Source organism: Aotus nancymaae, unplaced genomic scaffold, assembly GCF_030222135.1.
Source record: "Aotus nancymaae isolate 86718 unplaced genomic scaffold, 86718_ANA_hifiasm-v0.15.2.pri h1tg000025l, whole genome shotgun sequence".
Taxonomy (NCBI): domain Eukaryota; kingdom Metazoa; phylum Chordata; class Mammalia; order Primates; family Aotidae; genus Aotus; species Aotus nancymaae.
The window spans coordinates 32,680,325-32,706,201 of NW_026988438.1; the positions used below are offsets into that span (position 1 = coordinate 32,680,325).

At 37.4% G+C, this 25,877-nt stretch overlaps 1 protein-coding gene across 2 annotated transcripts in view; it reads left to right on the top strand.

The window, feature by feature from the left end:
- HIBADH (3-hydroxyisobutyrate dehydrogenase) overlaps positions 1-25,877 on the top strand; it is a 141,782-nt gene that overhangs the window by 24,831 nt on the left and 91,074 nt on the right. For both annotated transcript variants that reach the window (XM_012447796.2, XM_064380527.1), the window contains exons 3-4: positions 6,258-6,367; positions 9,286-9,407. In XM_012447796.2, coding sequence (XP_012303219.1) covers positions 6,258-6,367; positions 9,286-9,407 — 232 coding nt within the window. The remainder of the gene's footprint in view (positions 1-6,257; positions 6,368-9,285; positions 9,408-25,877) is intronic.

A 25,877-nucleotide genomic window follows, 5' to 3' on the forward strand; every position in this document is an offset into this window, starting at 1 on the left:
TAATCCTTTGGATATATGCCCAGTAATGGGATTGCTGGGTCAAATGGAATTTCTATTTCTAGGTCCTTGAGGAATCGCCACACTGTTTTCCACAATGGTTGAACTAATTTACACTCCCACCAACAGTGTAAAAGTGTTCCTATTTCCCCACATCCTCTCCAGCATCTGTTGTCTCCAGATTTTTTAATGATCGCCATTCTAACTGGTGTGAGATGGTATCTCAATGTAGTTTTGATTTGCATTTCTCTAATGACCAGTGATGATGAGCATTTTTTCATATGCTTGTTGGCCTCATGTATGTCTTCTTTTGTAAAGTATCTGTTCATATCCTTCGCCCACTTTTGAATGGGCTTGTTTGTTTTTTTCTTGTAAATCTGTTTTAGCTCGTTGTAAATTCTGGATATCAGCCCTTTGTCAGATGGGTAGGCTGCAAAAATTTTTTCCCATTCTGTTGGTTGCCGATTCACTCTAGTGACTGTTTCTTTTGCTGTGCAGAAGCTGTGGAGTTTGATTAGGTCCCATTTGTCTATGTTGGCTTTTGTTGCCAATGCTTTTGGTGTTTTGGTCATGAAGTCCTTGCCTATGCCTATGTCCTGAATGGTTTTGCCTAGGTTTCCTTCTAGTGATTTTATGGTGTTAGGTCTTATGTTTAAGTCTCTAATCCATCTGGAGTCAATTTTAGTGTAAGGTGTCAGGAAGGGGTCGAAAAAAGCTTATCCACCATGATCAAGTAGGATTCATCCCGGGGATGCAAGGCTGGTTCAATATACGCAAGTCTATAAATGTAATTCACCACATAAACAGAACCAAAGACAAAAACCACATGATTATCTCAATCGATGCAGAGAAGGCCTTCGACAAAATTCAACAGCCCTTTATGCTAAAAACCCTCAATAAACTAGGTATCGACGGAACGTATCTCAAAATAATAAAAGCTATTTACGACAAACCGACAGCCAATATCATACTGAATGGGCAAAAACTGGAAGCATTCCCTTTGAAATCTGGCACTAGACAAGGATGCCCTCTCTCACCACTCCTATTCAATATAGTACTGGAAGTTCTAGCCAGAGCAATCAGGCAAGAAAAAGAAATAAAGGGTATTCAATTAGGAAAGGAGGAAGTCAAATTGTCTCTATTTGCAGACGACATGATTGTATATCTAGAAGACCCCATCATCTCAGCCCAAAATCTCCTGAAACTGATAAGCAACTTCAGCAAAGTCTCAGGATACAAAATCAATGTGCAGAAATCACAAGCATTCCTATACACCAATAACAGACTTAAAGAGAGCCAAATCAAGAACGAACTGCCATTCACAATTGCTACAAAGAGAATAAAATACCTAGGAATACAACTAACAAGGAATGTAAAGGACCTCTTCAAGGAGAACTACAAACCACTACTCAACGAAATAAGAGAGGACACAAACAGATGGAGAAACATTCCATGTTCATGGTTAGGAAGAATTAATATCGTGAAAATGGCCATACTGCCCAAAGTAATATACAGATTCAATGCTATCCCCATCAAGCTACCAATGACCTTCTTCACAGAACTGGAAAAAACCACCTTAAACTTCATATGGAACCAGAAGAGAGCCCGCATAGCCAAGTCAATTCTAAGCAAAAAGAACAAAGCGGGAGGCATCCCACTACCAGACATCAAACTCTACTACAAGGCTACAGTAATCAAAACAGCATGGTACTGGTACCAAAACAGAGATATAGACCAATGGAACAGAACAGAGGTGTCGGAGGCAACACAACATATCTACAACCACCCGATCTTTGACAAACCTGATAAAAACAAGCAATGGGGAAAGGATTCCCTGTTCAATAAGTGGTGTTGGGAAAACTGGCTAGCCATATGCAGAAAGCAGAAACTCGATACTGGTTTTTCTTTTTAACTTAAGCCTTAGCATCAAGGGCATGCGACTTGTGCTTCATTTTGATTGTGTAAGATTTTCCTTGGCAATGCTGCTGATCTATGCCAAAAGTCTGGGATGTATGCACCATTTCTGTGCGAGTTTTCTGATTGAACTAGGCTTAATTAGATTCTCTTTTCTTTCGTTTTCTCTTTAAAATCTTGGAAACCATTTTGTTGTTCCTAGGTTGTAAGGCTGAACATGTTTGCTTAAGTAAATCTCTTGGGATCTAATCTGGCATCCACTCAGGTCTTGTTAAATGAGAGCTTTAAAAGCCTCTTGCTGAGTGGGCTCCATCATTGTTGACCAAATGTTTCAAGATGTAGGCACAAAGTGCTTTTTTCAGTTTTCAAGTGTAGTGTAATTTTGAAGTAATTTTGATTTTCTACTTTAAAAGATTAAAAAACACCAGAGTGGCAAGTTTAACAAGGTCACGGTCATTTTGTTTCTTTGTAAATTTCTGCTGCCCATTTGGTTTACTTGGAAACAATGCTGAACTTACCTGACTGTTTTTATCTGTAAGAGGCAGCAAGATTTTTTTCTTCATATAAAGCAACTAGATAGCAGTTGTCTTCTTCCAATGGATATGTAAAAAGGGGATGCAGTCCCTTTAGATTACTCTTGGCTCTTCACCCCCTCCTCATTCAGGAAAGCAGATTTTTGTTTTTATTAAACAGATTTTTAATTTAAGCAGATTTTAAATTTATTCAGTCGTCTGTGTTTTATATTATGTACCCACCATTGATGCATACTGGCATCAACTGCTGATCATACTGGCATACGGATAAATCAAAGTTAAATTCAGAGAAATTGGCTGCAAACATTCTTAAAGACTATATTGTGGTATACACAGAAACCAATTTCCTGTAGTCAAAATTGAGATAATAGAAAAGTAGAATTGTCTTAATTCATAATAGTATAAGTATGAGGCAGTTGGAATTAGCAGGAGATCTGTCTGGGGCAGCCTTGACAGTCAGAGCAGAGCCATGTCCCAGAGTCAGCCAGGCCAATGACCATCCACAGTTGTGGAGGTGTTGAAAACCTGCACAGTGAAAGTTCTGCTAATGCTATGCATTCGTGCTGAATCATTGCATGTACTTCATTCCCCTCAACTCTTTTTCATGGGAACCATACCTTCTTAGAACTTAGATTATTAAATATGAAAAATAGCTCTGCCTAAGTTTCCTTTTTACTTTGGAGATAGGAACCCTGAAAGATAACGCAAATCACTATTCTTATTTTACAGATTTGGCAACTGAAGCTAGAGACATTACATGGTTTACACAAAATCATTCATGACTTATTGGCTGAGCTGCAACTAAGCCTGGGTCTCTGGCTTCCCAAATTAGTATTCCTTTCACTGATCCACGCTGTCTTTGCTTATCCATTCAATTAGCAAATGTAATTGAAGGGACTCTAATTAGTTTGGCTTCTAAAGACTTTTGTAGTTGGTGTCATACTGGCAACAAGGTTGATTTTTTTTCCTCCCAGCTTTTGAGTCATGGCCAGATTTTGTCAGTTAGTTATTTCAGGGTCTTGAAGTCATCACATGGATGGCAAGATTATTTGATTGTCTCTTTATCTGTCTAATAAACATGCCTTTGTAGTACAAATTAGAGACTGGTATGATGTACCAGATATACGTGTGTGTGGGGTGTGTGTGTGTGTGTGTGTGTGTGTGTGTGTGTAGTTATTAGATACAGAGCAGTTGTGGCCAGTACGGTGGTGACATTCCAGCTATCACTACCATTGTGTGTTTTTTTCTGGGCCTGTGAGCTTTGACACTACTTTCCTATATAATTGAGGGGTTAGCAGTATTCTGGCATTGCAGCCATCTCAAGAAGCAGATGCTAGGGTTGCAGGGGGCTGATTGGCCACCCCATGCACTTGGCAAGTGCCTGAATTAGCACTGCCAATTCATGGGATTAAGAAACTTGGAGGTGTGAGCTAATTGTTGGTGCCCCTTCAGGGCCCCTCTAAAGGAGTTATGTAGATGAAATTTAATTTCTTTCAGTGGGAGAGACCTCAATTCCTAAGAGGAAATCTGAAATTAACTCTTAGACTGCAGGACTTACTGATGTCTGTGAAAGATCTAGAAGGATGGAGCTGCAATAGAAGGAAAGCATGCCATTGTTTTGCATTCTGTTTATTGGAGTAGAGATGAACAAATGGGACTAAGTAACACGTATTTTTGGTGTAGTACAGGAGTAGAGAAGTATGACTACTATAACTTTTTTTTCTTATCATTTCACTGAGCTCTATTTTTCTTGAGTAAACTTGAACTGTTTGCCAGGAAATAATTGCCTCTTCTAGAGTCTCAATATTTATGCAGGTGTAGGAAAGGTTTTCATGCAACTTAAGCACTTACTTGTAATTTGATGGAAAATTTTTTAATTTTTAGAATTATTTGTAGCAAATTCTGATTATATATCAAAATATACAGGTTGACTATCTCATTGTAGATTCTAAAATGCTGCATTGTCTTTAGAGTGAAACATTAAAAGAGAATATCCTTTTTTGTTTATTTTAGGGTCGGAGATGTTTTATAATATCATTTGCTGCCTTGTTAATACACAATATGCCAGGATACTTGATTAACTGAAATTTTAAAGGATGACTTATGAAACTTCTTTTTGTTAAAGCTATATTTATCCTGAATTTGATTTATAGCTGATAGTCTTTTGTGGAAAATTGAAATGTAGTTACTTCTAGCTCTTAATATTTAGATTACACACTGTTTGGCTTCCTATTTCATTTTCATCAAATGCCCATAAAAGATAAAAAGAAAATGTGTGTAAACTTCTACCACATGAAAAACAGAGGCATTCCTATTCGTAAGATGCTTACATGTCACTTCACATTTTCTAGTAGAAAATATATGTTTCTACATGCATAATATATGTAAAAATATGTTTTTACGTACGTAAGTCATTTTGGAGAGAAATGCTCAATAATCTGCCTGAAAGTCTTTTGTCTTTTTTTAATAAAGAGAAAAAAGGCTTTAAGGAAGATGTTGTGACAATTGAGATGCTGAATTTCTTTCCCTTTTTTTCTTTTTTCTTTTCTTTTTTTTTTTTTTTCAGAGACAGGTCTCGCTCTGTTGCCTAGGCAGGCTGGAGTACAGTGGCGCGATCATAGCTCACTGTAACCTCCAACACCTGGGCTTAAGTTATCCTCCCATCTCAGCCTCCCAAGTTCCTGGGACTACTGGTGCACACCACTATACTCAGCTAATTTTTCTATTTTTTTGTAGAGGTGGGGTCTCGCTGTGTTACCCAGGCAGGTCTTGAACTCCTGGATTCAGGCAATCCTCCTGCTCCAGCCTCCCAAAGTGCTGGGGTTACAGGCATGAGTCACTGCACCCAGCTGATTCTTTCTATTAAAGGAGAGTTTGAGTCAAAGGAGGGAGCTCCTGGTCTCATCTGACCTCTTTGGTTGCCACTTGGCTGGCCAGGTTTATCAAGGTGAATATGTGAGAGAGAGCAAAGGGTGGGGGATGTGAGTAACAGTACATCTACTCATGCATGCACCTACACAAACAGGATAGACAATGTAACTTTCTTTTGCAGTATGTTCATGGTCGTTATTAAATCAGAAATGAGGGTTGAGAGAGTGCCCTGATGCCTATCCCTGTATCTTTATTCTATATTTAATTTCCTTACAAGTTCCAGTAGCTCATGCTGTTAACCTTCCTGGTGGTATTCACAGTCTTTGTAGTGTTTATGTCCTTGTCCTGACCTTTTCTTTTCTGAAACAGACTTATATTTTCTTCTTTTTTTGCTTGAAAATAGAGACTGGAGGATGGTGGGGATTGGGATTTGAGATTTTGTTAGGGGATTTTGCTGCCCACCAAATCACTAATGAATTTTACAGTTGAGTTACCAGCTTTGTTGTACTAAAATATTTTTCTTAGTCAAAATGTATACCAAAGAGTAGGCTGTATAGGAATCCAACTAGGAAGAACCCATGAGAAGTATGTCTATTCCCAGGACTGCTGGGTTTTGCCCTTTTACCCTCAACTCCCTTCACACTTTTAAAAATAAACCATAGATTTGATTTCACAGAAACTGCATCTGTGTATAATGATGTGCCTTTATTTTGGGCAGTAAGCTTTTTTTTTTTTTTTGGTCATTTGGAAACAAGGATTAGTTTTTTTGCACTGTCACTATTACAGGCATGCATGAAAAGTGGATCCTGTTTATGCTCTAGAAACTGCTTACATTTTAATTTAAATAATGTACCTTTGCAATTTTTTTTAAAGGTAGTATCTTCCCCTAGAAACTGCTTACATTTTAATTTAAATAATGTACCTTTGCAATTTTTTTTAAAGGTAGTATCTTCCCCAGCAGATGTTGCTGAAAAAGCTGACAGAATTATTACGATGCTGCCCACCAGTATCAATGCAGTAGAAGCTTATTCTGGAGCAAATGGGATTCTAAAGTATGTATTTCTCAACTGTGGATATTTTCTTCTTAGGATAGTTCATGAATTTCACGTGTTAGAACTATTAGGAAATTACAGTTTTGTTTGTTAAGCCTTTCTATACTATTTCCTTTTTTCATAAAGTGAATAGTGTGATGGGTTTTCTCTTTGTAAAAGGCTTATTTTTTCACTGACGTCAAGTATGTGACATTGTGAATAAATTCTTTTGGTTCTGTTTCTTTCCTTTAACTCTTGCATTAAATTTACCCTTTCATTGGTAACATGTTTAAGAGACTTTTAAAGCTTACATTTTAAACTGTGCAACTATTAATAATAAAATTTTCTTACAGCTTATAGAAATTCAGGAAAAGCGTTTTATGAAAAATATAGTCAAACATTGGAAAGAACACCATTGTTAAACATTTTATTATATGAAAAAAAGTTATTGTATGTCCTATGGGTTAGTACATCTGTAGTAGGAACTTTGGGAAGTTGGAATTAAGGTTAGCGTAGCTCTTTATGTCAGAGGTTGCAAAATATTTTTGGGAAGAATCAGAATTTGTCAATGACCTTGAGCAGTAGGATGTAAATAACTCCCACAAACTTGGCGTTCCAGTAATGGAACACTAGGCATAAATCGGTTAAGTAAAATATAGCTTAGGTCAGAGTTTCCTAACCAGTGCCTATCTTCCCTAGCTCAAGAAACTTTTTGGTTAATTGCTGCTTACTGCCAAAGCCTTGCGGTTATGTTAGGATGTCAGTGGTTGAATTCCTTAGTTTTCTCATCTCACTGTTTCTATTCCTTATTTTATTATTCAGTTTCAGCAAAGAGCTAGAGCAAACTGTAGACGCTGAAGTCACATGAAAGGCTAAAAGAAAGGGTTTAATTTCATGAAACTGTAATATGTGAAATTTGAAGTTTTTGAAAATGGACTTGTGTTAGAAAACTAACCAACTTGGAAAGAAGGAAGGAAGCAAAAGACACTTGGATATTAGGCAGAAAACTGATAAGATAAATGTTTAGATTTAGGTTAAAAGACACTCATTTTGGATGGAGCTCTCAGGGCCACAGTGTGTGTGGTCCAGAGGCATCCTAGCTGTCCCATTACCTAACCTGTTTAAGTTATGGTCCTGCTTTACCTCTCAAGGAAAAGTTGCTAAAAAGAGGAGATATAGCTCTGCATTTGTTAATATCCTTTGTTAAGGTATATAGTGACTAGCTACCAGAACAGTTTTGTTCAGGGAGTGTTTCTTAAAAAGTTTGGCTTTACATTGAACTATAATTTGCTTCTTATGGGTGGTTCTTTATTTTTTCTGGATGAGGAGCATTTCCACACACCCAGTGCATGTATAATTTTTAGGATGATTTTCCATTTGTTTAAAGGTTTAAGATCTTAAAATATTAAGATCACAGATTGATAAACAATTTTTTTTGGGTTAAAGAGAAACCCAGATAATCTTAAGAGTATGCTATTTCTCTTCTGTGAAATACACCCAACCATTGCATTTGAATTGTAACAATTCATATGTCTGTAATTGTTGTTTAAAGACTTTTAAATATATATATTTTTCTTTGTATTTTGAATTGGTTTTGCTATGTTGCCTAGTCTGGTCTCCAATCCATGGCCTCAAGTGATCCCTCCGCCTTGGCCTCCTAGAGTGCTGGGATTACAGGCATGAGCCACCATGCCTGGTTATGTTTAAACCATTTTGTGTGCTATTTTTTAAATAGATTTTTCTTTTTAGTAGTTTTTATCAATGATTTTTCTATTTTCTTCTTCAGTATTTATATTTATTCAGTTTTAATTTTCTAATCATGATTCCATGTCTTCTGGGTTAGTATACCTATAGTAAGAACTTTGGAATGTTTGGCCAGGCACAGTAGCTCACACCTGTAATCCCACCATTTTGGGAGACCAAGGCAGGATGATTGATTGAGACCAGGAGTCCAAGATCAACCCGGGCAACATGATGAGCCCTCATCTCTATATAAAAAAATTTAAAACTTAGATGGGTATGGTGGCATGCACCTGTGGTCCCAGCTACGTGGAAGGCTGAGGTGGGAGACCCTGTCTTAAAAAAAAAAAAGAATTTTGTAAAGTTTGAATTAAAGGTTAGCCATAGCCCTTCAAAGAAATTATAATTTAGGTTAGAGTTTCTTAGCCAGTGAAGACAGACACTGCCTTATATATAACAAGGGAATTATGTAGGTATATATTTTGTACTTACAGTAAATGAAAATTTTTTCTGTAAGAATACCATTTAAATATTGATGCAAAATATGATATACGAAGACTCCTTTCCCCTTATAGTGTTTATACATAAGTTACCCTAAAAGGCCAAAAAAACTGTGAGATTTCCAGATTCTTTCATATATTTTTCTTTCTACCTGTTTGTTATTTTATTTTGTCATTAAAAAGTTATAATTATAAAAGAATATGCCATCCTGACACGAATGGCTAGATTTCAATTGCTTATGTTTATTCTTTATGAAGAATGGAAATAACATGGATATCTGAAATTGGCTTGTTAAAGACAAATAAATTACTTTTTAATGACTCAACTATTCTACAAACAAAAATTTAAGTCCTATTAAATACCCTTTTAAAGTTAAAAGGTTTTAAATTGCTTACATCTTAGCCTCATGTTTATTATTATGGTTAGTGTGTATTTCGCCTGAAATCAGAATTTATACCATGTAGTATATTAGATTTTTTTGGATTTTATGAAAAAGTTTGGGTTTACTTTTGAACTATAATTGATCTAAAAAAGAACATGAGATTTTAAAACCTGTTCTAATTAATAATGCTTTTAATACTAAACTAAAAACCTGCTTGACATATGGCAACTTTTTAGCAGATTCTCATTCTGTAGGTAGTTGCATGAAATTTTTACTTAGAGTTGTAAGCTAGAAATATTTTTATTTATTTATTTAGAAAAGTGAAGAAAGGCTCATTGTTAATAGATTCCAGCACTATTGATCCTGCAGTTTCAAAAGAATTGGCCAAAGAAGTTGAGAAAATGGGAGCAGTTTTCATGGATGCCCCTGTTTCTGGTGGTAAGTGGTAGCTAAAATATGTGCAAACCTGTTTCTGTTTGTCAAAAGTAGCAGTTACGGTTTTGTGGTACCATATGGTAGTTATTTTTAGACCTGTTACAGGATTCTCACTCATTAAAAATAAAAACAAACTGACATGTTATTTAGTACTCTTACGTCTAAATAACATTGTTAGTCTTAAAAAAAGGATGTCACAACTTTGAAGTGTAGTGAATTTTTGGTCCATTTACTGTGGATAGGAATACATCAGTTTTTAGAAAAAAATTTTTGGAACTCATGAAAAAGATAATCAGCTTAAATAATCCTGTAACTGTTGAAGAAATTGAACAAGTGGTTAAAAAAAAAAAAGAAAAAAAAATCATTTCACAAAGGAAACTTGGCTCAGATCATTTTACAGATGAATATTACCAAAATTTCAAGGAGCAGATCATCTACATTTTTATACAAACTTTCCCAGACAATAGAAAAATAGGAAATACTTCCCAACTCATTCTGTAAGACCTGTATAACTCTGATCTTTACACCAGATAGAAATGTTATAAAAGAGAAAAATATAGGTTTATTTTAGTCATGAATATACATGTAAAAACTTAAAAAAAGTATATTAGCAAAATAAATCCAACCATGTACTAAACACTATAACCAAGTTTCGTTTAGCCCATATATGCTGAGATGGCTTAATTTTACAAAATCTGTGCATATAATATACCATGTTAACATGGTTAAAAGTTATATGATTGTCTCATTTAGAAGAAGAGACTCCCTAATGAAATTCTAAAAACTTACTATTAAGTCATATATTAATAGCAGGTATCTGGGTAGTTTGGAATGGCAGGATCGTAGCATGGTTTTTCTGTAATTTCCAAGTTTTCCAAAATCACTGTGTAATCAGAATTACTGTGTAAACTTTTATATTTATGTATTTGTAGCAGTATAGCAGTAGATAGCAGAATACAAATTTTATTCCAGTTACATTAAACTTGATTGTGGACGTTAGAATTAAAAAGTAAAATATAATTTAAATCATTTTGTATTTTTTTAAAAAAGAACTTAATGATCTTGTAAAGGTACCTCATATCCCAAACAATTTTTGAGTGTAAGTGGAGGAATAAATAATTTCTAGCTCTTCTGATTGATATATTGGATTACTTAAATAGGATTTAGATATAAAGATTTATGATGGGGTATAGGTACGTTGATCAAAAGTACCTACAAAATACTAATAAGCAATTTTAAGGTTGGTGTTAGTGTGATGTTTATTGGATGGAATTAATAAACTGAATAGGTCTTTCTTAGAGTAGTTCTACAGTTGAATTTGAAAATTGATATGGTACAAATGATCTTGCCATTGATTTTCTTTAGCTTCAAGAGTACAACCTGAAATTACAATCTGATAATAAAAAATGCCAGTTTGATTTTTAAAATACAATCTGAGAAAACTTTGAAATTATTCTTTTGTTCTTATCAAGCAATTTTTAAACTTTGGATTGTCGTTTTAGGGCATAAAAATGCTAATATAATTGAATACACTTGAGTCTGCACTATATATAGTAAATTAAAAGCTTTGTGCAGGGATGATTTGTGATAATTTATTGGTTGACACATGATCATTATGAGGTTAACTAGTATATCATAGCAGCTTACTTACAGTGGTCTTATTGTTATTATGTTTATATTTTTTAACATGGCTTGTTACAAACTGTTCCACTTCTCCACTTAAATAGACTGGCTTAAAAATTACTGTATTTTAACTAAATAAAGTTAAATGAAAGTGTTTTAGGTCCACTAGGTTTGATTGTTTGTTGCATGGTGACAGACCAGTATGCAGACGCAATGGGATTTGCAGTAGAGAAAGAGTTTAATAATTGTAGATCAGTCAAATGAGGAGACAGAGGAACCTTCAAATTTGCCTCCCTGAAGGGCTTGGGGATGGAGCTTTTAAAGGGTCTGAACAAGTAGGTGATGAGCTAAAAGGTGGGGATTGCTGATTGATCAAGAAGCAAGGGGTGAAGTCCTGGGACAGGGAGATGAAGAAATGGCAATCCTGTGCAGAGTTGGTTCCTTGGTTGACGTCTTTAGACTGGTTGGCTTCAGCCATTCTGCTGGAATTCAGGATCTGAAAAACACCATAGGCAGTTCTAGGGTAAAAAGGTCCAGTGTCAGAGATTCTGTCTATAGGAACAATGGGGGAGCACGTGGTCAGCATGCCACATGACTCTTGGTTAGTTAGCAGCTACAGGTAAGTGGGTTGAAGTACCCCAGTGCACCCTGGTCAGTGCCTGACTATAATTCTGCCTAAAGACTGGCTTGTAGTTCTCCATCGACTCTGTGAGGGTGGTTTCGAAAGGGCTGGGGGAAAAGCATGGCTTAGATACCCAAAATGGGCCCACAGTTTTATAGAAGTCCTGTTGCTCATCAATCTTGAAACATGCAATTTTTGAGATCATTTGAACAGAACTGAAGAATTTCTCCCTATCCCTTTCTCTCAAGTCTTCAGCTGTTTCCTTTTCCAGACTTTTAAAAATGCATCATGGATTTATATATAGGTACATACAGATAGAATAGTATTCTAAAACTGTAAATGGGAACATAACTATACTTTTATTATACTGTGGTTAGTATTTTAAAGAGCAGTTAAAAAAGAAACTCAGATGAATTTGAAATATTGATTTTTGAGAAGCAATTGGTTTCTTCAGTCAAGCGTTTCCCCCTACTTCCTGCTAAGTATTATTCTGGGGAGTAAAGTAAGAATTATTACTTAATCATTTTTCTAGCCTATGGAGTAACAATTTGAAAATTTTCCTCTGGTTTCATTTTGATATTTAGTAGACCCACTGTGTGATGGCTCCTGCATACATTATCCTTATTAGAAATAATACCATTGTATTTAAGTGCTATGTGACTTCTTTTAAAAATCGAACGTAAGTAATGCTTAAACTGTTAACATTTATCACCCTGAAACCAATGTGAAGAACCATTTTAATATTGATGTAGTTATCACTTTGTAGTATAGACAGTAGTTTATAAAGCACTTTGGCATGCCTCAACCTATTTGGTGTTTCTTTTTGTTTTTGTTTAATTTTTAATTTTAATTTTTGTAGGTATATAATAGGTATATATATACTTACAGGGTAGATGAAATGTTTTGATACTGGCATGCACTGCATAATAATTACATCATGTAAAATGAGGTTGCTGCTTCTTTTTGAAGCTGTCAAACTGTACATCTGTTTTTTGAAATGGAGTCTTGCTCTGTTGCCTGGGCTGGAGTGTAGTGGCATAATCTTGGCTCACTGCAACCTCTGCCTCCCGAGTTCAGGCAGTTCTCCCTGCCTCGGCCTCCTGAGTAGCTGAGATTACAGGCACCTGCCTCCATACCTGTCTGAGTTTTGAATTTTTTGGTAGAGACAGGGTTTTGCCATGTTGGCCAGACTGGTCTTGAACTCCTGACCTTAGGTGATCTGCCTGCCTTGGCCTCCCAAAGTGCTGGGAATATAGGTGTGAGCCACCATGCCTGGCCTCAAACTGTACATTTTTGTCAGAGCCCACATTACGCTGTATTTATAGCCTATGATTTTCTTCCTCTTGAGTTTAAGCTTTTTAAGTTTAGGGAGTAAGTTTTTTTCCCCAATTAAAAAAAATTGAATATTGAATATATGTATAAGATATTTATAAAATATATGTGAGGTATAAAGTATAAGTATACATTGAACTAATACGTACCCCTACTCAGTTTAAGAAATAGAGCCTTACTATTTATTACCTTTGAAGTTCTTGCTTCCCCATCCTATTTTCTTTTCTCTCCGATGAGAGGTAACCAGCATCCTGAATTTCATGTCTTATTCCCATGCTTTTCTTTATAGTTTAACTCCGTATGTTTTTATTTCTTAACAGTAGTTTATTTTCCACTATTAGAACATTATAGAAATGGAATAATAATGAGCATGTTCTCTGACTTGCTTTTTCACTTTACGTTGTATTTCTGAGTTTCATCTCTGGTGTTACTAGAGCCCCTGGCTTAGTTGGCTCCTTCGTGAGAATTAGAATGGGGTACCTCTTGCCAGGCGCAGTGGCTAATGCTGTAATCCCAGCACTTTGGGAGGCCGAGATAGGCAGATCACCTGAGGTTGGGAGTTCGAGACCAGCCTGACCAACAGGGAGAAATCCCATCTCTACTAAAAATACAAAATTAGCTGGCTGTGGTGGTGCATGCCTGTAATCCCAGCTACTCAGGAAGCTGAGGCAGGAGAATCGCTTGAACCTGGAGGTGGAGGTTGTGGTGAGCCAAGATCACGCCATTGCACTCCAGCCTGGGCAACAAGAGCAAACTCTCAAAAAAAAAAAAGAGAAAGAAAGGAAAAGATAAAGAAAGAAAAAGAAAGAGGTATCTTTCTGTACCAAAATAGCCCTTCAGGTGAGCAAAATTAACCTTTGTATAAAGAAAAAGGTACTCCTTTCTCTGGACGCATGTAGCCCTATGTCAGCGTTTGTGATTTGACACATTGAATGTGGATTAAATGTCAGCCCTTGCTCACCCCCTGGCTAGATGCCCACGTGTAGTACATAAAATGTACTGCCCTTACATGGTTGTTACATGTAGTTCATTAATTTTAACTGCTCTGTAGTATTCCTCTATATACATACATCACTATTTCTTCTTTCTACTGTGATATACATTTGGGTTATTTCCAAGTTTAAAAAAATATTCACATTCCTATACACCATGGAAAGGTGTCTTTTTTTTTTTTGAGACAGAGTTTCCTTTCTGTTGCCCAGGCTGGAGTGCAGTGGTGAGATCTTGGCTCACTGCAACCTCTGCCTCCCAGGTTAAAGTGATTCTCCTGCTTCAGCCTTCTGAGTAGCTGGGGTTACAGGTGCCTGCCACCACGCCCAGCTAATTTTTTTGTATTTTTAGTAGAGACAGGGTTTCACCATGTTGGCCAGGCTGGTCTTGAAGGAAAGGTGTCTTTTTAGTCTCTGTTTTTCCAGTGTAATGCTTAACCTCCTGGACTCAAGGGATCCTCCAGCCTTAGCCTCCTTAGTAGCTGGGACTACAGGTGTGTGCTACCACACCTGGCTAATTATAAATTGTTTTGTAGAGATGGATTCTCACTGTGTTGCCCAGTCTGGTCTTGAACTCCTGGGCTCAAGTGATCCTCTCACCTTGGCCTTCCAAAGTGCTGGGATTATAACTATGAGTCATGGTACCCAGCCTTTATTTTCATCTTAATTTCTTAGTCAAACCAATGGTCATTCAGGAGCGTGTTTCCCCCGACCCCACTCATGTATTTGTATAGTTCTTCTTCGTATTGGTTTTAGTTTTATTTTATTGTGGTCTGAAGAGATACTTAACATGTTTTCAGTTTTTTAAAAAGTTATTCAGGCTTATTTTGTGGCCTAATAAAAGGTCTATTCTGGAGAATATTTCATATATTGATGAAAAAAACGTATATTCTGCAACTGTTGGATAGAATGTTCTGTAAATGTCTGTTAGGACCATTTTGTCTAAACTCCAGTTTAAATTCAATGTTTATTTCTTGATTTCCTGTCTAGGTGATCTGTTTAATGTTGAGACTTGGGTGTTGATGTCCTCCACTATTATTGAATCTCTCTTTTTTGATCTAATGATATTTGCTTTATGAATCTGGGTGTTCCAGTGTTGGGTGGATATATGTTTGTAATTGTTATATCGTCTTACTGGATTGATTCCTTTTTCATTATTTAATACCCTACAATTAGTTAATTGTCTTTTTTTTTTTTTTTTTTTTTTTTTTACTGTTCTTGATTTAAAGTCTTTTATCTGATGTAAGTATATAACTACTCTTGCTTGCTGTTGGTTTCCATTTGCATGGAATATCTTTTTCCATTCTTTTACTATCAGTCTATATGTGTCTTTATTAGTGAGCTGAGTTTCTTGTAAGCAGTTGGATTATGTTTTTTTTTTTTTTTTAATCCATTCAACCATTGTGTATCTTTTAAGTGGAGAATTTAATCTGTTTAATTATTATCAAGGTTATTGATATGCAAGGCTTTGTCCCTGTCATATTGTTAATTATTTTCTGATAGTGTTATATATTTTGTTTCTTTCTTTTTCTCTCCTTGTTAGTCATTATGGCATAGTAGATGTCTGTACTGGTACCATTTGAGTCCTTTTTTCTTTGTGTGGTTGCTTTGCCAGTGAGTTTTATATTTTTGTGTGTTTTCATGATGGTAAATGTCTTTTTGCTTCCAGGTTTAGGATTCCCTTGATTATTTCATGTAGGGCTGGGCTAGTGGTAATGAATTCCCTGAGCATTTGCTTCTGTGTGTGTGTGTGTGTGTGTTTTCCTGTCAGCACTTTGACTATATCTTCTCGTCCAGCCTATGAAGTTTCTGCTGATAAATCTTCTGTTAGTCTGATGGGGCTCCCTTTACAGGTGACTAGGTGGTTTTGTCTTGCTGTTTAGCTTTGACTATTTATTTATGTATTTATTTAGTTTTTAGAAACAAGTTCTCAGTCTGTTGCCCAGGCTGGAGTGCAGTGGTGTGATCCCTTGAACTCCCGGGTTCAAGCAATTCCCCTGCACCTCAACCTCCTGAGTAGCTGGGACCACAGATACGCATCACCATGCCCAGCTAATTTTAAATTTTTGTAGTGACGGGATCTCAGTATGTTGCCCAGGCTGACCTCAAACTCCGGGGCTCAAGTGCTTCTCCACCTTGGCTTCCCAATGTGTTGGGATTACAGATGTGAGCCACCACATCCCGCTGGCTTTGACTTTAGACAGTCTGATTAAAATTGCAGGGAAGATCTTTTAGCATTGTATCTTCCTGGGGATTGTTGAACCTCCTGTATCTGAATATCTAAATCTCTTGCTAGACTTAGTTTTCATCTATTATTTTGTTAAATAGATTTTCTAATCTTTTCATTTTCTCTTCGTGTTTGGAGATACTAATAATTTGTATATTTGGTCTCTTTATGTTGTCCCAAATGTCCTGAATGCTTTACTCATTCTTTGTAATTCTTTATTTTTGTCTGACTGCATTATTTCAGAAGATCTGTCTTCAAGTTCTTAGCCTTTTTATCTTCTGCTTTCTAGTTTTTGTTGAAGCTTACTCTGTTTCATATTTCCTTCAATAAATTCTTCAGTTCCAAAGTTTCTGCTTGGTTCTTCTTAAAGATATCTATCTCTTTGGTAAATTTCACGTTCATATCCTTAATTGTTATTCTCATTTGTTTGCATTGTGTTTCAGAATTAATCTGAGCTTCTGTAAAATCAATATTCTGTCCTGATGAATCTGCAAGAAAAAAAGTCAATATTCTGAATTTTTATCTGGAATGTTGAAGAGTTTTAAACATTAAAATACATTGTTGGAGAATTGTTGTATTCCTTTGGAGATGTCATATTTTCTTGCTTTTTCATGTTTTCTGTGTCCTCATGTTGATATCTGTGCATCTGGTATAACAGTCTCTTCTTCCTATTTTTGAATTTACTTTTTGTAGGGGAAGACTTTTTCTTAAAGATATATCTGTGGTATGATTGAGCAGGGCTCTTTGACTTTGATTCTGGTTGCATGCAGTATTGTAGTTGCTGCATGGTTTCCATGGCTGTAAATAACTTTACTGGTATCTGTTATTTCCTTGGAAGGTTAGAGTGCAGTTATTAGTGGAAGCTGTGGTGAAGTTGTGGTATGGACTGGGAAGCCAGGTAGGCCAGTCTTTATGCCCTAGTGGTGGCAGCAGTGGGCTGGGCATGCCTTTGTTCCCCAGGGCAATGTGTGATTTATATAGTTTGGATATTTGTCCCCCCAAGTCTTATGTTGATATGTAATCCCCAGTGTTGGAGGAGAGGCCTGGTGGGAGGTCATGGGGGCAGAGTTCTTGTGAATAGTTTAACGTTATCCCCTTGGTGCTGTCCTCATAATAAAGAGTAACTTCTCAGGAGACCTGATTGTTTAAAAGTATGTGACACCTTCCCCCCCACCTTGCTTCCACTCTGGCCATGTGATATGCCAGCTCCCCCTTTGCCTTCCACCATTAGAAAAAGCTCCCTGAGTCCTGTCCAAAAGCTGCGCAGATGCTGGTGCCATGCTTCCTGACAATGTGCAGAACCAATAGCCAATTAAACCTCTTTTCTTTATAATACTCAGCCTCAGGTATTTATAGCAATGCAAGATCAGCCTCATACATGCTGGCACCTGTGTCAGTGGTTACCAGTGGGGCAACTCTTGGACCTTCACATGGCTTATCCCAGTGCCAGTAGTCGCTGTGGGGATGGGATAGGTGAGCAGGTTCTCATGTCCCTGGCCAGCTGGAGTGGTGTGAGCAATGGCAGTAGGGGTGGTTTGATTACCTTCTGGGTCCCTATCAGTGTGGGCTGGTGGTGGTGGTGGCTGCAATACAGGGTCAGCCCCAGACATGCTGCTACCAGGCTTTCCTGCCCTCTATAGCAGCGGTTATGCAGTGCTATACAGAGTGGTGCAGGGGGCCCTGCCTTTGCATATGAGCCTTGGCATGGAAGCTATGCTGCTAGTAGGGTTTCAGTCACCACTCACCGCCCCAGATAGGTAGCCCTCCGGTGTGCCTGGTCCAGCCTCTGGTGTTAGCAGGAACAGGTATACAGAACAGGGGGAGGGGTACCATTCTCTGTGTGAGAGATTGATCAAAGAGGCTGCTCCACTAGTGGAAGAGGACTTCACTCTTCCCTTGCAAAGCCAAGCGCAGGTTTTTGGCATTGCTGGGCTTGGGAGTCACTTCTCATGGCCCCCTACAGAGAGCTCTCAGATACTGTAAAGTGTGCTTGGGTTTCCTTTGTCCCAGGTACTGCCTTTCAGTGCACTGCACCATTTTTTTCCCCTGGGGAGTAGTATTCCCTGTGAGTTCAAGTATTTTAGATCCAGCCAGTGCTGTGCCTCCACAGCCATTCAGGTCTTGGGGAATGGTGAGTGACCCAGCATGAGTTTCCTGTCTGGTGCACTGGCTGCTGTTGCAGGGTTTCCAAATCTCTACCTGTGCCAGTGTCAGGGTTCATGAAGGTAGAGGAGCTCTCCTGTGGTTCAGATTGCAACAGTCCATTGCAGAGGCGTGGACTGCTGAAGCTTTTTTACTTACTGTTTTCCTGTAATACAGAGTCCCTCGGGGCTCTTGGCTGATCTTGGTTAAGCTGGCTGCTCCCTTTTTTCTCTTTCTATGCCTCAGGTGTTTTCCGTGAATTCACCCTTGGACTCTGTTGTTCTCTTCCATTTGAGTTATTTTTATTCCTAATTTTGACTTATTTCTGGAGAAGGTGGCTGTCTGATATCTGTAGTTAGCCATCTTGAAACAGGTAACTGAGTTTTGACCAAATAGGTGAAAATTTAATAAAAGTTGTTGGAGTGTTCTTAGGACTGCTGGGGTCAAAGGCAGTGTTGTGTCACTTAATGTTAAGCAATTTCAGCATTGTTCAAACATCATAGAGTGTACTTACACAAACCTGAATCTAGGCTGTATGGCCATAGCCTATTGCTCCTAGGCTATAAACCTATACAACATGTTACTGTACTGAATACTGTAGGCAGTTATAACACAACGGTAAGTGTTTGTGTATCTAAACATATCTAAACCTAGAAAAGGCACAGTATTAAACACAATATAAACGATTAAAAATGGCACACCTGTATAGGGCACTTACCATGAATGGAGCTTGCTAGTCTGGAAATTGTTCTGGATAAGTCAGTGAGTGAGTGGTGAGTGAATGTGAAGGCCCAGTACATTACTGTACACCGCTGTAGACTTGATAAACGCTACATACTTAGGGTACACTAAACTTATACAAAATATTTTCCTTTCTTCAATAATCTTAGCTTACTATAATATTTTTACTTTAAAAAACTTTCTGACTTTTGTAATAATACTTAAAACAGTAACACAGTGTACAGCTGTACAAAATATTTTTTCTTAATATTCTTATAAGCTTTTTTTATATTAAAAAAATTTTTTTTCCTTTTAACTCTTTTCTTTAAAAATGAAGACATGGGGGCTGGGTACAGTGGCTCATGCCTGTAATTCCAGCACTTTGGGAGGCCAAGGCAAGTGCATCACTTGAGCCCAGGAGTTCAAGACCAGCCTGGGCGACACGGCGAGACTCCTTCTTTACAAAAAATACAAAAATTAGTTGGGTGTGGTGGCGTGCACCTGTAGTCCCATCTACTTAGGAGGCTGAGGTGGGAGAGTTGATTGAGCCTGGAAGATAGAGGGTGCAGTGAGCCGTGATGGCACTACTGCACTATAGCCTAAGTGATAGAGTTTTCTCTACCTGTAGGGTTTTTACCTTGTATAAAAAAAAAAAAAAATGAAGACATGATCACACACATTAGCCTGGGCCTTTCCTAAGCCTTCACATTTACTCATTTGATATTACTGTGCTGTGGTTTGGATATATGAGCCCTCCAGACCTCATGCTGAAATTCGATCCCCAGTGTTGGAGGAGAGGCTTAATGGGAGGTGTTTGGGCCATGTAGGCAGATCCCTCATGAATAGATTAATGGCGTTCCTTGGAGGTAAGGAGTGAGTGAACTCTCACTCTTTTAATTCCCACAAGATCTGGTTGTTAAAATGAGTCTGTCTCCTCCTCCTCCTTTCTCTTGATTCCTCTTTTGCCTGTGATCCCTATACATGCTGGCTCCCCTTCACTGTTTTCTGCCATGAGAGGAAGCAGCCTGAGGCTCTCAGAAAAGGCATTGGTGCTAGTGCCATGCTTCTTGTAAAGCTTGCAGAACTATGACCCAAATAAACCTCTATTCTTTATAAATTATCCAGTTCTGGGTACTCCTTTATAGCAACACTAAATGTACTAAGACACATTGTCTTCCACTTCTACATCTTGTCCCACTGGAAAGTCTTCAGGGGCAATAACAGGTGTGGAGCCATTATGTCTTAAGATAACAATGCTTTCTTCTGGGATACCTCCTGAAGGACCTGCCTGGGGCTGTTTTACAGCTTACTTTTCTTTATCAGTAGAAGGAATAGACTGTATTTACTCTAAAAATATAGTAAATCCATTAACTAGTAGCAGAGTTATTTTATTTTCATTAGCAAATATTATGTGCTGTACATAATTGTGTGTGCTACACTTTTATCTGACTAGCAGTGCAGATTTGTTCACACCAGCATCACCACAAACATGAATAATGTGTTGTAATGTGATGTTACTACGTGAATGGAATTTTCCAGCTCCATGATGATCTCATGGGACCAGTGTTGTATATGCAGCCAGTCATTGACTGAAATGTCATTATGCAGTGCATGGATGTAGTATGTCTAGCTGTTAAATGTCTCTGTGCTCCTAGACTTCCGTTTTATTATTAGAAAGGACCTTACTAATAATTTAACTCTGTTAACATTTTATAGATGGAAAAATTGAGGTTCAAAGAGGATAAGTGACTTGCTCAGGGTTCTCTAGCTTGTTAGCAGCTCTAGGACTAGAATCAATTTTCCAACTAAATCTGATGTTCTTCCAAAACATGTCATACCTTCTTCCCTTCAGTCTCATTCTATGGTGGCCTCCTGTCTTTTTCATAGCAGTCATAGTTATCAGAAGGGATTCTCATAACTCCACTTGTATCCATTTTATTTACCCCAATGACTGTTCCCCTGTCTCCTGTGTTGCTAGCTGTAGGCACTTGGCATGTAGTGAAAACAGGGAATTGCCATATTTCCTAACCTTCAGAGGCTAGTTTATAATCTGAAAGAGACTTAACATTTCTGTTTTAGATTCACATGAGAAGAAGCCATTGAGAAGCCATTATTTTTGAATCTGGAGAATGCAGGAGAGATCAGATCAGTCCTATTAGGTTAAGTCCATCCTGGAATGTTTGTTAACTGGCTCTAAGGGGCATTTGTTCTGTGGATGGATTGGGATGGAACCAGTTTTTGGGGTCTTTCCTGTTTGAGACCCTCCTGGCTTGTGCTGTTTCATCAAATAAGCCTCTAGAGAAAGAGAAAGTAAAGTGGTATTTTGACATATCTTTAACATGTTTTAGTTTAACGGGGAGATCTGTTTTTAGGTATAAGAATTTGTGAATTGAACAGAATTATAGTTGAAAGCAAAGGGATGAGAGGATTTTTATATAGCAACAATGATAGTATGGAATCTGTGCTATTGCAAGGACCACTGTGTTATGCTTATGTTTGTGCCTGTCTCTTCTACTAGACTGAAGAGGGCAGACAACATGTCTTATTTAATTTTGTATCTCCAATATATATCTTCTTCTAGGCACTTAATAAAGTATGATTGGTTGAATCAAGAATCTTTTCTTCTTTTAAAATTCAAAATTGATATTAAATATTTTGAGCCTTCTTGCAGTTACTTATCTTTCTGAAGCTGTCCTCCAGGTTATCTCCAGATTATTTACCTCTCTGCGAAGTTTAAGCTAACTGCCTCTACATTTTGTTATCAAACAGGTAGTAGGCATATATTATGTTTAAAATGTTGTTTTGTAATATTGGGTGCCATTGTGGTGAGTGTGATTATGATCAATTTGGTGGGGATGGGGTAAGAGAAGTAGAGAAATACTCAGAACAACTTAAAGAGGAAGTTCTTACATTAAAAGCTTAGAATTTAGAAAAACATATTAATACCATAACTTGCAAACAGTTACAGAATGCAAAATATTGCAGTATGGCAGTATTCCCAGTATTTCACAGGGAGAAGTGGAACTCCTCAGTACCAGTTTAATCTCTAACACATTCTAGGCACTGTAAAGAAACAGTCCTCGTCCCATCTGGGTTGCCTATTATTACTTAGACTTTTATCTCATAGTCAGCTTTCTAGATATTTAATGAGAGTGTAACACTAGATTTAGGCCGGGAGCAGTGGCTGACGCCTGTAATCCCAGCATTTTGGGAGGCCAAGGTGGGCAAATCACTGGAGCCCAGGAGTTCAAGACCAGCCTGGCCAACATGGTGAAACCCTATCTCTACCAAAAAATACAAAAATTAACCGGGTGTGGTGGCGTGGACCTGTAGTCCCAGCTACTTGGGAGGCAGGGATGGGAGAATCATTTGAACCTGGGAGGTGGAGGTTGCAGTGAGCCAATATCATGTCACTGTACTCCAGCTTGGGTGACAGAGTGAGACCTGTCTCAAAAAACAAACAAACAAACAACATCCACTAGATTTAATTTATACAGCTGATTCCGGGCCAACAGAAAGACTTTTAGTTCTGGAAATGGAAAGTTTCTGTTAAAGATCAACTGGAAGTTTCTTAAGATGCTTCCCAGCAACAACCTAGGGGAACCAGTGGGAATTTGGAATTAGATTTGACAGTTATTTAGGACATACTCCTTAAATAAAGAAGAAAGGGAATTAATATAATTCTCCTACCACCTTTAGTTTTTTTGGTGGTGGTTGTGCTTTTATTGAAGGAAGTTTCCTTGGATGGTAGAGAGAGCCTGGTTCATATATATATATATATACACACACACACACACACACACATACACACACACACACACACACACACATATACATATATAAACCAGGCTTTCTCTACCATCCAAGGAAACTTCTTTCAATTTGTTGTTTAATAAAAGCACAACAACAACAACAATAAAAGCACAGAAGTTTCCTTGGATGGTAGAGAGAGCCTGGTTCATATCTATAAGTATATATATATATATATATATATTCATATACATATATATATGAACCAGGCTCTCTCTACCATCCAAGGAAACTTCTTTCAAGGTTAATATATATATATGTGTATATTTATATATGTGTGTGTGCGTGTGTGTGTGTATATATATACACACACACACATATATACGTATACATATATATTTATTTTTTGAGACAAGGTCTCTGTCATCTAGACTAGAGTGCAGTGATGTAATCATAGCTTACTGCATCCTTGAATTTCTGAGTTCAACCAGTCTTCTGCCTCTGGAATATCACCCCCATGCCCAGCTAATTTTTTAATTTTTTTGTAGCAACAGGGTCTGGCTGTGTTGCCCAGGGTGATCTCCAACTCTTGGGCTCAAGTGATCCTCCTGCTTTGGCTTCCCAAAGTGCTGGGATTACAGTTGTGAGCCACTGTGTCTGGCTGAGCCTGGTACTTTTAGAAAGAGAATGTAACTTTAAAAATCAAGGTCTGCATTTCTTTCTTCAACAAAATATATTGTACTTGAAATTATTTATATAGTCCTTATAAGATTTATCTACTTGTTTCTTATTATACACTTTAATCTCATCTTCTGTATTATGCTCACAGCATCTTTACCACAAGGGACTTGCCTAATTTTCCAGTTCATATAATGAAGGCACTACGGTTAAGGCTTTAAAGATATTCAAAGTCCTTTGCCACTTGAAACTTATAGAGGAATAGAGAGAGTTAACATAAAAATAATTTCAATGATAATTGCTTTGAAGGAAAAAAAAAAAAGGCAGGGTTTGGGAGATAGAAATAGTTTGGGAGATAGAAAGTATTGAGAGTGCTCTTTTGGATAGAGTGGATGGAATGCCCTTTCTGGGGAAGTGATACTTAAGCAGAGATCTGAATGCAAAGGTCTAGGGAAGGGTGTTTCACTGAAAGGAGTTGCTCTGTAAGGGCTCTGAGGCATTGACCTAGCTTGGTGTGTTCATGGAACCTTTATCTCTGCATCACCAGACTTAATAGTTGTTTCACTCAGAGTTTGTTAAATTGAATAACCTGTACTTGACTCCCCATATGTTAATACCATGCCTTTGTTTATCAGTTTGTTGTTTCCAAAGTAAAGTGAACTGGGCTTTATGTAAATTAGCCCATGACACTGGTCTCATTAAGTATGATGCCCTATTAACTTGTGCAAATCACATTTTTATGAAAGTTGTAATCCTTATTTAACGTCCAATGTTGTTTAGTCATGCCATTTTGGATACATGCACTTTGATGTGTGTGTGCAGTGGATCTGCTACCACAGTGTTGGTTCCAATTTGATCAGCTCTTGTCTATAATGAATGCTAGACATACAGCAAATTAAAACTATTGTTAGTGACTAATGACCAAATACTGTTCAATCTGCTCCTAGGGCATCATTATGACTTAACTGTGCTTGAATAATTGAAGAATAAACTCACTGATTGCCTAATATGTCTGTAGATTTGCCCAGAGACCTTAAGTTGAAGTGACTCTAAAGTGGTACTTGTAGTTAGCCCCAGGCATTGCATGCTGGCAAGCCTCATTGATTTGCTAAACTGTATTGTTCTAGGTACAAGTTAATGTTAAAGTTAAATAATTGAACTTGTTTGTATGTGTTTATATAACATTCCCTACCAGAAAACCAAATTTTATACTCTACTTGACTAAGTTTTAGTAATTTGTTTGAGGCATTCTTAGAATAAGCACAAAGCCTATTAAGAAATTCCTCTTAGAGTGCTAGGCTTGCTTGGTAAATCTCAATGAGTTTCATATAGACTTCATTATTGTTTTTAGAATCAACCATGCACGCTTGGCCTTTACTACTTACTGAACTGGATATCTACTGTTTTTCCACTAGATCTGTATCTAATTTATGGTAAAAGGACCACAAAAAATTATTTATGTTTTGGCACCTAGCACTATTATAGTTAAGGGTCTGTTGGCATTTCCATTAAAACGTTTTCTTAGAGAAGTTTATAACTTGGCAGTTTTACTTGGCTTTGGGCTGAAACATTGCTATTTTTGTCCAAAAGCAAATTCTTCTATCAAATTTCATATAACTGAAATTGCCTTGGTTTATAATGTGTAGAGGGGGAAGGGCTATCAGAGTAGGTTTTTCTTTCTGATACTCTCACAAGTGCTTTGATTATACAGTAGTTTTGCATGTGGCATTTATTCTTATATTTTATTCTTCAGTAAGAATTTATTTTTGTTATACAAGATTAACAAGTTCTAGAGATCTGTTGTATAACATAGTGCCTATAGTTAACAATACTGTGTTGAGTATTAAAAATTTGTTAAGAAGATAGATATCAGGATAAGTGTTCTTAACCACAAAGCAACCACCACCACCACAACATGTGGGTCATGAGGAAACTTTTGGAGGTGATGGAAATATTTATTACCTTGATTGTGGTCTTGGTTTTATGGGTATTTGCATATGTCCAAACTCACCAAACTGTATACATTAAATATGTGCAGTGTATCAGTTATACCTCAATAAGTCTGTTTGAGAAAGATTTTTAAAATGATTTGAAATATGTTGGTAAAATAATTCATATTCATGGCTTCCTGTCTTTAAAGAGGTATAGTACTATTATGTTTTTTAAAGTAACTTTTGGCCAGGCGCAGTGGCTCACATCAGTAATCTCAGCACTTTGGGAGGCTGAGGTGGGCGGATCACCTGAGGTCAGGAGTTTAAGACCAGCCTGGCCAACATGCTGAAACCTCATCCCTGCTAAAAACATAAAAAGTAGCTGGGCGTGGTGGCGTGCGCCTATAATCCCAGCTACTCAGGAGGCTGAGACAGGAAAATCACTTGAACCTGGGAGGC